Below are 16,058 nucleotides of genomic sequence, written 5' to 3'. Positions count from 1 at the left end.
AATTTCTCCTGCTGTGAAGCCGACTCCTCCACTGGAGGAGCTAGGGGAGAAATATCCAACATTTTATTGATGGACGCTATGAGATCATTCACTATTGCGTCCCCATCAGGTGTATCCAGATTGAGAGCGGTCTCAGGATCAGAATCCTGATCAGCTACCTCTGCCTCATCATACAGAGAGTCCTCCTGCTGGGACCCTGACCAGTGTGATGAAGTCGAGGGCCGCTCATAGCGAGCTCGCTTAGGCTGTCTGGGACTGTCGTCCGTGTCAGAGCCATCACCCCGGGATGCATGGGACCCCCCCGGAGCACGGATTTGTTCCAAATGAGGGGGGCCAGGGAGCATTGAATCAACAGTGCCCATGGTCTGAGTTACCGGTCTGGACTGCAAAGTCTGAAGGATTTTAGTCATAGTCACCGACAATCTATCAGCAAAAACTGCAAACTCCGTCCCTGTCACCTGGACAGTGTTCACAGGTGGTTCTCCTTGGGCCACCTCTAGCAGAGGCCCCGGCTGAGCAAGTGCCACAGGGGCCGAACATTGCACACAATGGGGGTCAGTGGCACCAGCCGGTAGAACAGCCGCACATGCGGTACAGGTAGCATAGAAAGCCTGTGTCTTGGCCCCCTTGCTTTTTGCGGACGACATGTTGTCTAGCAATCTAGGAGGGTATATAGCCAAGAATAGCGACCGTACAGTGCAATGTATAGAATACAAGCATATACAAATGAACACTTCGGCACAAGTGGTGTCAGCACCCGAGGTGCCGCTTACCGCCCGCTCCAAGCCGGTGTGTGGTCGCCAGAATCACGTGTCTGGGTCTCCCAGAGCTTGTCTCCCTTCTCCACTGAGACTGCAAACAGGAATGGCTGCCAGCGTCCTGTGAAGCGGGGCGGGCCGTGGGCGTGCCCCAGACAAAGTGCGGGAAACTGGCGTCCCACTGTGCCCAGTGAGGGGGGTTGGAGTATGCTAAGCAGACTCCAGCCCTCGGCGCTGAAGTTCAGCACAGCGTCCCGCCCTTCCCCTGACTGGCAGGCCTGGGGGCGGGAACGAAACGGAACTAGGCCGCAAAAGCCGGGGACTCGATTTATAAGCGCGGCCGCCGTATAAGCGCGGCCAGCGCGGAAGTCCCCGGCGCACCACAAGTCCCAGCCGCGCCGCAGCGCTGCTGTAAAAACCGCCATCAGCGGCCGGTGCGGTAGTTCCTAACACATAAACTCACTCAGCAAGCTGCAGTGAGTATAGCACAAGCGCGCCGCGCTGCTGCCCCCGGCGCACTAACACACCCAGCAATGCTGGTGTGTGTGTGCGCGATTTGTACGGGGACACAGAGTACCTTAATGTAGCAGGGCCCTGTCCCTGACGATACTCAGCTCCATGTCCAGCAGATCCCCAGGGCTGTGGACGGAGCACGGTCTCCTGTGCCTGGAGACCGATGGGATCCCACTTCACCCAGAGCCCTAAGGGGATGGGGAAGGAAAGCAGCATGTGGGCTCCAGCCTCCGTACCCGCAATGGGTACCTCAACCTTAACAAACACCTCCGACAAAAGTGGGGTGAGAAGGGAGCATGCTGGGGGCCCTAGTATGGGCCCTCTTTTCTTCCATCCGACAAAGTCAGCAGCTGCTGCTGACTAAACAGTGGAGCTATGCGTGGATGTTAGCCTCCTTCGCACAAAGCATGAAAACTGAGGAACCAGTGATCCCACGGGGGGTGTATAGGCAGTAGGGGAGGGGCCTTACACTTTTAAGTGTAATACTTTGTGTGGCCTCCGGAGGCAGTAGCTATACACCCAATTGTCTGGGTCTCCCAATAGAGCGACAAAGTAAAATAACTGGACTGTTCTCAGTGGTCCAAGGTGTTTTCAGATGAATGTAAATTTTGCATTTCATTTGGAAATAAAGTTCCCAGAGTCTGGAGGAAGAGTGGAGAGGCCACAATCCAAGCTGCTGAGGTCTAGTGTGAAGTGTCCACAATCAGTGATGGTTTGGGGAGCCATGTCATCTGCTGGTGTAGCTCCACTGTGGTTTATCAAGACCAAAGTCAGCGCAGCCATCTACCAGGAAATTTTAGAGCACTTCATACTTCCCTCTACCGACAAGCTTTTTGGAGATTTCATTTTCCAGCAGGACTTGGCACCTGTCCACACTGCTAAAAGTACCAATACCTGGTTTAATAACCACAGTATCACTGTGCTTGATTGGCCAGCAAACTCACCTGACCTAAACCCCATAGAGAAGCTATGGGGTATTATCAAGAGGAAGACGAGAGACACCAGACCCAACAATGCAGATGAGCTGAAGGCTGCTATCAAAGCAACCTGGGCTTCCATAACACCTCAGCAGTGTCACAGGCTGATCGCCTCCATGCTACGCCACATCGATGCAGTAATTCATGCAAAAGGAGCCCCGACCAAGTATTGAGGCATTTACTGCACAGACTTTTCAGTAGGACAACATTTCTGAGTTTAAAAATTTTTTTTCAGTTCTTATATAATATTCTAATTTTCTGAGATAATGACTTTTGGGTTTTCATTGGCTGTAAGCCATAATCATCAACATTAACAGAAATAAACACTTGAAATAGATCACTCTGTGTGTAATGACTCTATATAATATATAGGAATAGATCACTCTGTGTGTAATGACTCTATATAATAATGAAGGGAATTTTGTTTACTTACCGTAAATTCCTTTTCTTCTAGCTCCTATTGGGAGACCCAGACAATTGGGTGTATAGCTTCTGCCTCCGGAGGCCACACAAAGTATTACACTTTAAAAAGTGTAACCCCTCCCCTCTAACTATACACCCTCCCGTGCATCACGGGCCCATCAGTTTTGGTGCCAAAGCAGGAAGGAGGAAACTTATAAATTGGTCTAAGGTAAATTCAATCCGAAGGATGTTCGGAGAACTGAACCATGAACCAAAGAACAATGAACATGAACAACATGTGTACACAAAAAAAAACAACAGCCCGAAGGGAACAGGGGCGGGTGCTGGGTCTCCCAATAGGAGCTAGAAGAAAAGGAATTTACGGTAAGTAAACAAAATTCCCTTCTTCTTTGTCGCTCCATTGGGAGACCCAGACAATTGGGATGTCCAAAAGCAATCCCTGGGTGGGTAAAAGAATACCTCGATAAAAAGAGCCGAAAAGAAGGGAATTTTGTTACTTACCGTAAATTCCTTTTCTTCTAGCTCTTATTGGGAGACCCAGACGATTGGGGTATAGCTACTGCCCTCCGGAGGCCACACAAAGCACTACACTAAAAAGTGCAAGGCCCCTCCCCTTCTGGCTATACCCCCCCGTGGTATCACGGGTACTCCAGTTTTAGTGCCAAAGCAAGAAGGAGGAAGCCAATAACTGGTTTAAACAAATTAACTCCGAGAAACATCGGAGAACCGAAAAAACCGTTCAACATGAACAACATGTGTACCCGCAAACAACAAAAAAATCCCGAAGGACAACAGGGCGGGTGCTGGGTCTCCCAATAAGAGCTAGAAGAAAAGGAATTTACGGTAAGTAACAAAATTCCCTTCTTCTTCAGCGCTCTATTGGGAGACCCAGACGATTGGGACGTCCAAAAGCTGTCCCTGGGTGGGTAAAGAAATACCTCATGTTAGAGCTGCAAAAAAAAAAACAGCCCTCCCCTACGGGGATGTCACTGCCGCCTGCAGGACTCTTCTACCTAAGCTGGCATCCGCCGAAGCATAGGTATGCACCTGATAATGCTTGGTGAAAGTGTGCAGACTGGACCAGGTTGCTGCCTGGCACACCTGTTGAGCCGAAGCCTGGTGTCGTAATGCCCAGGACGCACCCACGGCTCTGGTTGAGTGGGCTTTTAGCCCTGAAGGAACCGGAAGCCCCGCAGAGCGGTAGGCCTCTAGAATTGGTTCTTTGATCCATCGAGCCAGGGTGGCTTTAGAAGCCTGCAATCCCTTGCGCGGACCAGCGACAAGGACAAAAAGAGCATCGGAACGGCGCATGGGCGCCGTTCGGGAAATGTAGATTCTGAGTGCTCTCACCAGATCTAGCAAACGTAAGTCCTTTTCATACCGGTGAACCGGATGAGGGTAAAAGGAAGGCAAGGATATATCCTGATTAAGATGAAACGAGGATACGACCTTAGGGAGAAACTCCGGAATGGGGCGCAGCACTACCTTGTCCTGGTGGAACACCAGGAAAGGAGCCTTGGATGACAAAGCTGCCAGCTCGGACACTCGCCGAAGCGATGTGATCGCGACAAGAAACGCCACTTTCTGTGACAGGCGAGAAAAGGAAACGTCCTTTAGAGGCTCGAAGGGCGGCTTTTGCAGAGCAACAAGTACTCTGTTCAGATCCCATGGATCTAACGGCCGCTTGTACGGGGGCACAATATGACAGACCCCCTGTAGGAACGTGCGTACCTTAGGAAGACGTGCTAGACGCTTCTGAAAAAACACCGACAGTGCCGAGACTTGCCCTTTAAGGGAGCTGAGCGACAAGCCCTTTTCCAACCCCGATTGCAGGAAGGAAAGAAAGGTGGGCAATGCAAATGGCCAAGGGGATACTCTCTGTGCAGAGCACCAAGATAAGAAAATCTTCCACGTTCTGTGGTAGATCTTAGCAGACGTTGACTTCCTAGCTTGTCTCATTGTGGCTACGACTCCTTGAGATAATCCTGCAGACGCTAGGATCCAGGACTCAATGGCCACACAGTCAGGTTCAGGGCCGCAGAATTCTGATGGAAAAACGGCCCTTGGGACAGTAAGTCTGGTCGGTCTGGCAGTGACCACGGTCGACCGACCGTGAGATGCCACAGATCCGGATACCACGATCTCCTCGGCCAGTCTGGGGCGACGAGTATGACGCGGCTGCAATCGGATCTGATCTTGCGTAACACTCTGGGCAAGAGTGCCAGAGGTGGAAAGACGTATGGGAGCCGGAACTGCGACCAATCTTGAACCAATGCGTCTGCCGCCAGAGCTCTTTGATCGCGCGACCTCGCCATGAATGCCGGGACCTTGTTGTTGTGCCGGGACGCCATTAGGTCGACGTCCGGCACTCCCCATCGGCGACAGATTTCCTGAAACACGTCCGGGTGAAGGGACCATTCCCCTGCGTCCATGCCCTGGCGACTGAGGAAGTCTGCTTCCCAGTTTTCTACGCCGGGGATGTGAACTGCGGATATGGTGGAGGCCGTGGCTTCCACCCACATCAGAATCCGCCGGACTTCCTGGAAGGCTTGCCGACTGCGTGTCCCCCCTTGGTGGTTGATGTATGCCACCGCTGTGGAGTTGTCCGACTGAATTCGGATCTGCCTTCCTTCCAGCCACTGCTGGAAGGCTAGTAGGGCAAGATACACTGCTCTGATTTCCAGAACATTGATCTGAAGGGTGGACTCCTGCGGAGTCCACGTCCCCTGAGCCCTGTGGTGGAGAAACACTGCTCCCCACCCTGACAGACTCGCATCTGTCGTGACCACTGCCCAGGATGGGGGCAGGAAGGATCTTCCCTGAGACAATGAGGTGGGAAGGAGCCACCATTGTAGAGAGTCCTTGGCCGTCTGGGAAAGAGAGACTTTCCTGTCCAGGGACGTTGACTTCCCGTCCCATTGGCGGAGAATGTCCCATTGAAGTGGACGCAGATGAAACTGCGCAAAGGGAACTGCTTCCATGGCTGCCACCATCTTCCCGAGGAAGTGCATGAGGCGCCGTAAGGGGTGCGACTGGCCCTGAAGGAGGGATTGCACCCCTGTCTGTAGTGACCGCTGCTTGTTCAGCGTAAGCTTCACTCTCGCTGCTCGAGTATGGAACTCCATGCCAAGATACGTTAGTGACTGTGTCGGAGACAGATTCGACTTTGGAAAGTTGATGATCCATCCGAACGTCTGTAGAGTCTCCAGTGTAGCATGTAGACTGAGTTGGCATGCCTCTTGAGAGGGTGCCTTGACAAGTAGATCGTCTAGGTAAGGGATCACCGAGTGTCCCTGAGAGTGCAAGACCGCTACCACTGCCGCCATGACCTTGGTGAAAACCCGTGGGGCTGTCGCCAGACCGAATGGCAGAGCTACGAACTGAAGATGTTCGTTTCCTATCACAAAACGTAGAAAACGTTGATGTTCTGTAGCAATTGGCACGTGGAGATAAGCATCTTTGATGTCTATTGAGGCAAGGAAGTCTCCTTGAGACATTGAGGCCACGACAGAGCGGAGGGTTTCCATCCGGAACCGCCTGGCGTGCACATGTTTGTTGAGCAGCTTTAGATCCAGAACAGGACGGAACGAGCCGTCCTTTTTTGGAACCACAAAGAGATTGGAGTAAAACCCTCTCCCTTGTTCCTGAGGCGGTACAGGAACCACTACTCCTTCCGCTCTTAGGGAGTCCACCGCCTGCAGCAGGGCATCTGCTCGGTCTGGATGTGGGGAGGTTCTGAAGAACCGAGCTGGAGGACGAGAACTGAACTCGATTCTGTACCCGCGAGACAAAATGTCTGTCACCCACCGGTCTTTGACCTGTGACATCCAAATAACGGAAAAGCGGGAGAGCCTGCCCCTGACCGGAGATGCGGAGGGGGGGAGCTGGAAGTCATGAGGTAGCCGCTTTGGAAGCGGTTCCTCCATTTGCTTTCTTGGAGCGCGCGTGAGCCCGCCAGGAATCTGAGCTTCTTTGCGTCCTCTGAGTCCCTTTGGACGAGGAGAATTGTGTCTTGCCCGAACCTCGAAAGGACTGAAACCTCTGCTGCCATTTTTTCTGCTGAGGTTTGCTTGATCTGGGCTGGGGCAAAGAAGAGTCTTTACCCTTGGACTGTTTAATGATGTCAGCCAATGGCTCGCCAAACAGTCTATCTCTAGATAAAGGCAGGCTGGTTAAACATTTTTTGGAACCAGCATCTGCTTTCCAGTCCTTTAACCACAAGGCTCTGCGCAAAACTACCGAATTGGCGGACGCCATTGAGGTGCGGCTGGTAGATTCTAGGACCGCATTGATAGCGTAAGACGCAAACGCGGACATCTGCGAGGTAAGGGACGCCACTTGCGGCACCGCTGGATGTAAGATAGCATCCACTTTTGCTAACCCTGCTGAAATAGCTTGAAGTGCCCATACGGCTGCGAATGCTGGAGCAAACGACGCGCCGATAGCTTCATAGACAGATTTTAACCAGAGGTCCATCTGTCTGTCATTGGCATCCTTAAGTGAAGCGCCATCCTCCACTGCAACTATGGATCTAGCTGCAAGTTTGGAAATCGGGGGGTCAACTTTTGGACACTGGGTCCAGCGCTTGACCACATCAGGGGGGAAAGGAAAACGTGTATCCTTAGAACGTTTAGAGAAACGCCTTTCTGGATGAGCGTCGTGTTTCTGGATTGACTCTCTGAAGTCAGAGTGATCCAAGAAAGCACTTAATTTACGCTTGGGATAGAGAAAACGAAACTTCTCCTGCTCTGCGGCTGCCTCCTCTGCAGAAGGGGCTGGGGGAGAAATATCCAACAGTCTATTGATGGCTGAGATAAGCTCGTTTACCATGGCGTCCCCATCCGGGGTATCCAGATTGAGAGGGGTTCCAGGATAAGACTCCTGATCACTCTCATCAGACGCATCACAGAGCGACTGATTGCGCTGAGACCCTGAGCAGTGTGATGACGTTGAGGGTCTTTCCCAGCGAGCCCGCTTAGGGTGGCTGGGGCTATCATCTGAGTCATAATACTCAGCCTGTGAAGCCGGGGACCCCCTTGCAGTCTGGATTAAATCCAACTGAGGGGGATTAGAGGACAGAGACCTCGCCGTGTCCATAGACTGAGCCCCAGGCATGGATTGCAAAGTTTCAAGGATTTTTGCCATAGTCACAGACATATTATCAGCAAAAACTGCAAAGTCTGTCCCTGACACCGGGGCAGGACTTACAGGCGTCTCAGCCTGGGTCACTATCTCTCCTGACTCCGGCTGGCGAAGCAGCACCGGATCTGAGCATTGCACACAATGGGGGTCCTTGGAGCCTGCTGGTAGAGCAGCCCCACATGCAGCACACGCAGTGTACACAGCCCTAGCCTTGGCAGCCTTGCGTTTTGTGGATGACATGTTGCTGCCTCCTCAGAGCGATCTGGGTATACAGCCAGGAAGCGACCTCACAGTGCAAGCAATAAGGAAATGTATATATGTCCAGTGACACAGTACACTAAAACACACTGAGGCACTAGAGGGGCCAGCTGAAAAGCCGCTTACCGCCCGCTTAAGAGCGGGTGTGTGATCTCCAAAGCCCCCTAGTCCAGGTCTCCCAGAGCCTTGCGTCCTTCCTCCAGCCAGACATGCATGTAATGGCTGCCGGCGTCCTGAGAGAGGAGGGGGGGCGGGCCCTGGGCGTTCCTGACTAAGAGCGGGAAGCCTGCTTCCCTCTGTGCCTAGTGAGAGGGCTGGAGCATGTAAATCAGGCTCCAGCCCTCGTCGCTGCCGTGAAACAGCGTCTCTCCCCTACCCTGATTGACAGGGTGGGGGCGGGAACGAATCGGAGCTGCCGGCGTCCTAGGCCGCAAAAGCCGGGGACTAGATTTATAAACGCCACCGCCGTAAAAGCGCGGTCGGCGTGTCCCCGGCGAACTAAAAGTCACAGCAGCGCCGCCGGTCCAGCGGGGGTCGGCGCTGCGTTCCCACAACACAGAAAAAAGTCCCCCAGTTAAACTGTAGGAACACTAGCTCTAGCGTTACGGTCCCCGGCGCACTACAACACCCAGCCAGCCCGGAGTGTGTCTGTGCCTGCCGGGGACACAGAGTACCTGTATGATGCAGGGCCTTGTCCCTGATGGTACTCCTGCTCGGCATCCACCAGGTGCTATGGGTCTGTGGATGGAGCCCGGCGTCAGAGCTTTGAGGCCGGCAGGATCCCACTTCCACAGAGCCCTACAAGGGGATGTGGAAGGAAAACAGCATGTGGGGCTCCAGCCCCTGTACCAGCAATAGGTACCTCAACCTTACAACACCATCTACGGGTGAGAAGGGAGCATGCTGGGAACCCTATATGGGCCCTCTTTTCTTCCATCCGAAATAGTCAGCAGCTACTGCTGACTAAAATCTGTGGAGCTATGCATGGAATGTCTGACCTCCTTCGCACAAAGCTTGAAAACTGGAGTACCCGTGATACCACGGGGGGGTATAGCCAGAAGGGGAGGGGCCTTGCACTTTTTAGTGTAGTGCTTTGTGTGGCCTCCGGAGGGCAGTAGCTATATCCCAATCGTCTGGGTCTCCCAATAGAGCGCTGAAGAAAACGGCCTCTTCTTACAGGTGTGCAACTGCCGCCTGAAGGACTCGCCTACCTAGGGCGGCATCTGCCGAAGCATATGCATGCACCTGATAGTGTTTTGTAAAAGTGTGCAGACTCGACCAGGTAGCCGCCTGACACACCTGCTGAGCCGTAGCCTGGTGCCGCAATGCCCAGGACGCACCTACGGCTCTGGTAGAATGGGCTTTCAGCCCTGAAGGAATCGGAAGCCCAGAGGAACGGTAGGCTTCAAGAATCGGTTCCTTGATCCATCTAGCCAAGGTTGACTTGGAAGCCTGCGACTCCTTACGCTGGCCAGCGACAAGGACAAAAGAGTGCATCAGAACGGCGCAGGGGCGCCGTGCGTGAAATGTAGAGCCTGAGTGCTCTCACGAGATCTAACAAGTGCAAATCCTTTTCACATTGGTGAACTGGATGAGGGCAAAAAGAAGATAAGGAGATATCCTGATTAAGATGAAAAGGGGATACCACCTTAGGGAGAAATTCCGGAACCGGACGCAGAACCACCTTGTCCTGGTGGAACACCAGGAAGGGGGCTTTGCATGACAGTGCAGCCAGCTCCGACACTCTCCGAAGTGATGTGACTGCCACTAGGAAGACCACCTTTTGTGAAAGGCGTGAAAGAGAAATCTCTCTCATTGGCTCGAAAGGTGGTTTCTGAAGAGCCGTTAGCACCCTGTTCAGATCCCAAGGTTCTAGCGGACGCTTGTAAGGAGGGACTATGTGACAAACTCCCTGCAGGAACGTGCGGACCTGCGGAAGCCTGGCTAGACGCTTTTGAAAAAACACAGATCGCGCCGATACTTGTCCCTTAAGGGAGCCGAGAGACAAACCCTTTTCCAGTCCGGATTGAAGGAAGGACAGAAAAGTGGGCAAGGCAAATGGCCAGGGAGAAAAACCCTGATCAGAGCACCAGGATAAGAAGATTCTCCACGTCCTGTGGTAGATCTTGGCGGACGTTGGTTTCCTGCCCTGTCTCATAGTGGCAATGACCTCTTGAGATAACCCTGAAGACGCTAGGATCCAGGACTCAATGGCCACACAGTCAGGTTGAGGGCCGCAGAATTCAGATGGAAAAATGGCCCTTGAGACAGTAAGTCTGGACGGTCTGGCAGTGCCCACGGTTGACCCACCGTGAGATGCCACAGATCTGGGTACCACGACCTCCTCGGCCAGTCTGGGGCGATGAGGATGGCGTGGCTGCAGTCGGACCTGATCTTGCGTAATACTCTGGGCAGTAGGGCCAGAGGAGGAAATACATAAGGCAGTCGAAACTGCGACCAATCCTGAACTAAGGCGTCTGCTGCCAGAGCTTTGTGATCTTGAGACCGTGCCATGAATGCCGGGACCTTGTTGTTGTGCCGGGACGCCATTAGGTCGACGTCCGGCTTCCCCCAGTGGCTGTAACCGTGAGACAGAATGTCTCTCACCCATCGGTCTTGGACATGTGGCAACCAGGCGTCGCAAAAGCGGGAGAGCCTGCCACCGACCGAGGATGCGGTTTGGGGAGGCCGAAAGTCATGAGGAGGCCGCTTTGGGAGCGGTTCCTCCGGCGGTCTTTTTAGGACGTAACTTAGACCGCCATGAGTCAGAGTTCCTCTGATCCTTCTGTGGCCTGTTGGACGAGGAGAATTGAGACTTGGCTGAGGTCCGAAAGGACCGAAATCTCGATTGTACCTTCCTTTGTGGAGGTCTGTTGGGTTTGGACTGGGGCAAGGACGATTCCTTTCCCTTGGATTGTTTAATGATTTCATCCAATTGCTCGCCAAACAGGCGGTCGCAGAAAATGGCAAACCGGTTAAGAACTTCTTGGAAGCAGAGTCTGCCTTCCATTCACGTAGCCACATAGCCCTGCGGACTGCCACTGAATTGTCGGATGCTACCGCCGTACGGCTCGCAGAGTCCAGGACAGCATTCATGGCGTAGGACGCAAACGCCGACGCCTGAGAGGTTAAGGACACAACCTGTGGAGTAGAGGCACGTGTAACTGCATTAATCTCAGACTGACAAGCTGAGATAGCTTGGAGTGCCCATACGGCTGCAAATGCCGGAGCAAAAGACGCGCCTATAGCCTCATAGATGGATTTCATCAGGAGCTCTATCTGCCTGTCAGTGGCATCCTTGAGTGATGCACCATCTGCCACTGGAACTATGGATCTAGCCGCCAGTCTGGAGTCTGGAGGATCCACCTTGGGACACTGAGCCCAACCCTTGACTACGTCAGGGGGAAAGGGATAACGTGTGTCATTAAGGCGCTTAGTAAAGCGCTTATCTGGAAAAGCTCGGTGTTTCTGGACTGTATCTCTGAAGTCGGAGTGATCAAGAAATGCACTCCGTGCTCGTTTAGGAAACCTAAAATGGAATTTCTCCTGCTGAGAAGCTGACTCCTCAATCTGAGGAGTTGGAGGAGAAAGATCTAACACCTGATTGATGGACGCTATAAGGTCATTTACTATGGCGTCCCCTTCAGGTGTATCAAGGTTGAGAGCGGCGTCAGAATCAGAGCCCTGATCTGCCACCTCCGCTTCATCTTCCAGAGATTCCTCATGCTGAGACCCTGAACACTGTGATGAAGTCGAGGGAAGCTCCCGGCGAGCCCGCTTAGCTGGCCTGGGGCTGCAGCGTGTATCAAACAGGCGCTCTATGCGCCGTCCCCAAGGGGACACAGAGTACCTCAGAGTAGCAGGGCCATGTCCCTGACGATACCCGGGCTCCTGTCCAGCAGATTCCCCCAGGGGCTGCGGAGGGAGCGCGGTCCCAGTGCCTGGTGACCGGCTAGGATCCCACTTCACCCAGAGCCCTGTAAGGGATGGGGAAGGAAAACGGCATGTGGCTCCTGCCTGTGTACCCGCAATGGGTACCTCAACCTTAACAGCACCGCCGACTCAGAGTGGGGTGAGAAGGGAGCATGCCGGGAGCCCTGTAATGGGCCCTCTTTTCTTCCATCCGATATAGTCAGCAGCTGCTGCCGACTAACTTGTGGAGCTTGCGTGCATGTGTGCCTCCTTCAACACAAAGCATAAAAACTGATGGGCCCGTGATGCACGGGAGGGTGTATAGCAGAGGGGAGGGGTTACACTTTTTAAAGTGTAATACTTTGTGTGGCCTCCGGAGGCAGAAGCTATACACCCAATTGTCTGGGTCTCCCAATGGAGCGACAAAGAAATATGTGTTTCTCTTTTTGTATTGAATTACTGGAGTAAATTAACTTTTTGACGACATTCTAATTTATTGAGATGCACTTGTATGTGACCGTTGCAGTCAATCACTGGTTGCAATGGTCACATATCTGGGCTGAGAAGAAAATATATAGGTGGTCTCTGTACAGCCTGTACTGGTCAGGCAAATGTACCCCTGCTGCAGGCAGTGATTGGCAGCAGAGGTCACATATCTGGTCATCCAGAACAGAAAGTACAGAGGTTGGTGGGGAAATCTGGAAGGGGAGTATGCTATATTATTGGTAAGTATTTTGGATGTTTTAATAAAGAAGAAGTGAATGAATGATCCCTCTAATTCTTTTGAAAGTAATGAGAACACTACGACTTTAAAGAATGTTTTCGTATGACTGGTCAGGGAAATTGGGAGACATTTTACCACCTTTACTTTAGTAGCGTTATGTATTTCAGCCTGTATTGAGTGATCCCTCGTTAGAGGTGACGATTATACCGACCTCACCTTAATTGAGATTCACGCGGTTAGTATTTGAAAAGAAAAAAAAATAAATAAATAAAATATTGGTTATATAAATATTAAAAAAAATTAAAAAAAAAAAAAAAAGAAGAAGAAGAAGAAGATGCAAGAAATCAAAAAAATAAAAACCGGAAAAGACTGCCGCCCCATGCCATGCCTGTTTGGAGACAGCCACACATGAATGAAGAGATGTGTTAATGGAGAATGGAGTTTGCATGCGAAGAAACAGAAGATAAAGGCATTCTACAATTACCATTATGATGTGTTTCTCCAAGAGGCTCAAGTTTTGGAAGTCTAGTAACTTTTGGGGTTCCCCAGCCAACTACAGGGAAAGCAAACAGAATTTCACTTAAATTAAAAAAAAAAAAAAAAAAATGGTTGAGAGAAAAAAAAAACAATATATAGTACAAGCCTGGAACGGTCCTAGACACAGATAATAGTCACACAGAATTTGTATAAAACTTTACAATAATTTACTGTTTAAATTATACAATTTACAGTGAAAAAACGATAAACCGAGATATACTGAGCCCACAGTGCTTTTATGACACGTCACAAGGCTTTGGTGGTCCGACAGATGGGGGTCATCATCACATGTGAAGGACAAACCGCTCCTGCACCCAGGTATTAATAAGTGTTAGGCCTCATTCAGGATCTTGGGGTTTTCTTTTAATAAAAAGGAATAATTTTATCTCAGTGCGCTGGATCCAAATTTTAAATCAATCGTCTATTTTTACCATTTTTCTCATTTGCAAAATGCAAAATTACAGGTCCTTCAACCCATTAATCAGGGGAAAAACGGACATTGGATAAAACAGATGCCAGGCGTGTCAGCTCAGTTTTTGTCACTGATTCAGTGACAGGTTAGAAACAGATCCTTTTTCAGTAAACAATTGGAATGCAAAAAAAAAAAAAAAAAAAAAAAAAAAAAAGAAGAACAAGCAGTGTTTTTTTTATAAGGCACAAATCAAATTTGCCCATTAACTCCTTCACAACCAACAACGTTTTGGTACGTCATTGGTCGCGTCGTAGTAATCACCACCAACTGCTGCAGTGAGCCGGTGGTGATCCCTGCACAAGTCTGCTGATTTGATCAGTACATATGTGGGCCTATCAGGCGCGGGTGGATGCGCGATCCACCCGTGCCTGCTTGCCACTTGGATCAATTTTTTTACATGTGTGATTTTTAATATTTTTTTTTTAGTAAAATGGACTTTTAAAAGACAGACAGACCAGACAGACCATCTTGTGGAGCAGGATCCGGTACTGGAATTTTTTCAATCTTGTTAAAAAACTTGTGCTCTCTTTCAGTCATGAGAATTCTTCCAATAACAGCAAGTTTCAGTAGATAATTATCCATGCATTTCAGATGTCGCAGCATCCTCAATCGTGATTAAGGATGCTGCGACATTTGAAATGCATGGATAAATAATTAACGACTGAAACTTGGGCAATGCGGTTATTGGAAGAATTATCATGAATAAAGGAGAGCACAAGTTTGTGAAGCTGGAGCTCTTTTGAATCCAATATGCCTCCTGGTGATACTACCGGTGAGTTAGACTTTTCTTTTACAAGCTAAAAATTGAATTAAGACAACTTAAGGAAAAATTGGATGTCATAAGGAGGCCGTACATCAATCATCTCTAATAAATTCAGGGACCCGGCCCATTCTCTCACTTCATCAGAAGGGATTCCGGCTGCCTGGACATGTCATAAAAGTCATCTATGGGAAAACCTAACAAAATATTACACTGTGAAAATCTACAATAATAATATTACATTAACAACATACAAAATATTAAAAGCGTTTTCTGATAAAAAAATAAAAGCTAAAAATTACATTTTATTGCAATTTTCTGTAGTGCATGGTTGTATTATTAAGATATTTCCATCTGAACCTTTCTATGAAGCTCTGATGGAGATTGTCAATGTCCAGGCGTTATAGCAAGATACACAATATTTGTCTTCAGTAACAGTCTGTGATTTGCTTGGATATCGGCCAGCAGGGGGCGCACTTCTTTACTCACCGGGTAGTTGAGGCGGCGGTGTGGCCGGGCTCTTTAAATCCGACTCTTCAGCACATAAAGGCTCGATTTTGTTATTTCTTTTCATTTTTAATTTTTTCGTCTTCTTTTTGCTTTGAGCTTTTAAAGAAAAAAAGAAAAAAATACAACACCAACATTATTATAGGACGTGGATTATAAAAAAGATGCCCCGGCTTATATGAAGCAACCCAAATTTAGATTAGAAAAATAAGAAAAAATAATTTTTATTGTTAAAATGAGGGTCAGTCTAATCTCAGTGCGTCTTAATCCTAATGCTCATCAGGGGGGAGCGGCTCAGGAGGGTCACAGGAGGCAGGATCAGCGATGCAGCTCAGGATGGTCAGTGATACCTCGGGCTCGGGGGTATTGCGGCGGCTGGCACCATTGATCTGCTGGTGGGCTGCGGGTGTGTCACTGCAGTGAAGCGACTCAGGAGGGTCACAGGACTGGGGGTCTCTGAGGCAGTGAGGCAGGGGCCACTGATCTGACTGCGGGCTCCCTTGAATGGCCCGAGGTTGAAGAGATGGTCTTCAAGAAAATGGTCGTGGAAGCGGCACATGCTCAGATAGGATTCTGTGGCCATTTTCTTGAAGGCCATCGCATCAATCTGCGCACACGCCGCCTCCGCAACCATTTTCTTGAAGTCCACTGTGTCAACCGCGTGTGATTCAATGGGAGTCCGCAGTCAGATCAATGCACCCAACACCGAGACACCCTGTCCTCTGACCTTCCTGAGCCACTCCACTGCTCCTCCGAGCCCTCCGTATCACTAACCCTGCCTCCTATGACCCCTGATCCACCATCGCTGCCCTGGTAAGTCATATCAAGATTGTAAGATGCACCCCATTTTACCCAAAGTTTTGAGGGGAAAAACGTGCGTCTTATAATCAGGAAAATACAGCACCTTGTTTTTACCGGCACTCTACCCAAATGTCCAGAGGGAAGGGCCGGCGCCCAAGAGGGGTGGGAGGGATTTATCTCCCTTTCTCCTCTGTAGCCGGCTATTACCATTCTCGCCCTACAGTGTGATTTTGCTCTCGCCGCATAGACTTGCATGGGTGCGAGAGAAACAAGG

The 16,058-nt window shown here is 50.4% G+C and overlaps 1 protein-coding gene across 2 annotated transcripts in view; it reads right to left on the bottom strand.

Moving 5' to 3' along the window:
• ARL13B (ARF like GTPase 13B) overlaps window positions 1–16,058 on the bottom strand; it is a 140,810-nt gene that overhangs the window by 10,117 nt on the left and 114,635 nt on the right. For both annotated transcript variants that reach the window (XM_075335121.1, XM_075335122.1), the window contains exons 9-10: window positions 14,966–15,082; window positions 13,192–13,260 (exon numbers count right to left, since the gene is read on the bottom strand). In XM_075335121.1, the coding sequence (XP_075191236.1) occupies window positions 13,192–13,260; window positions 14,966–15,082 (186 nt within the window). The remainder of the gene's footprint in view (window positions 1–13,191; window positions 13,261–14,965; window positions 15,083–16,058) is intronic.

This window comes from Anomaloglossus baeobatrachus, chromosome 2 (genome assembly GCF_048569485.1).
Source record: "Anomaloglossus baeobatrachus isolate aAnoBae1 chromosome 2, aAnoBae1.hap1, whole genome shotgun sequence".
NCBI classification, from domain to species: domain Eukaryota; kingdom Metazoa; phylum Chordata; class Amphibia; order Anura; family Aromobatidae; genus Anomaloglossus; species Anomaloglossus baeobatrachus.
Note: the sequence above shows the minus strand (reverse complement) of the source record. Positions and strands in the feature narration are given on the sequence as shown.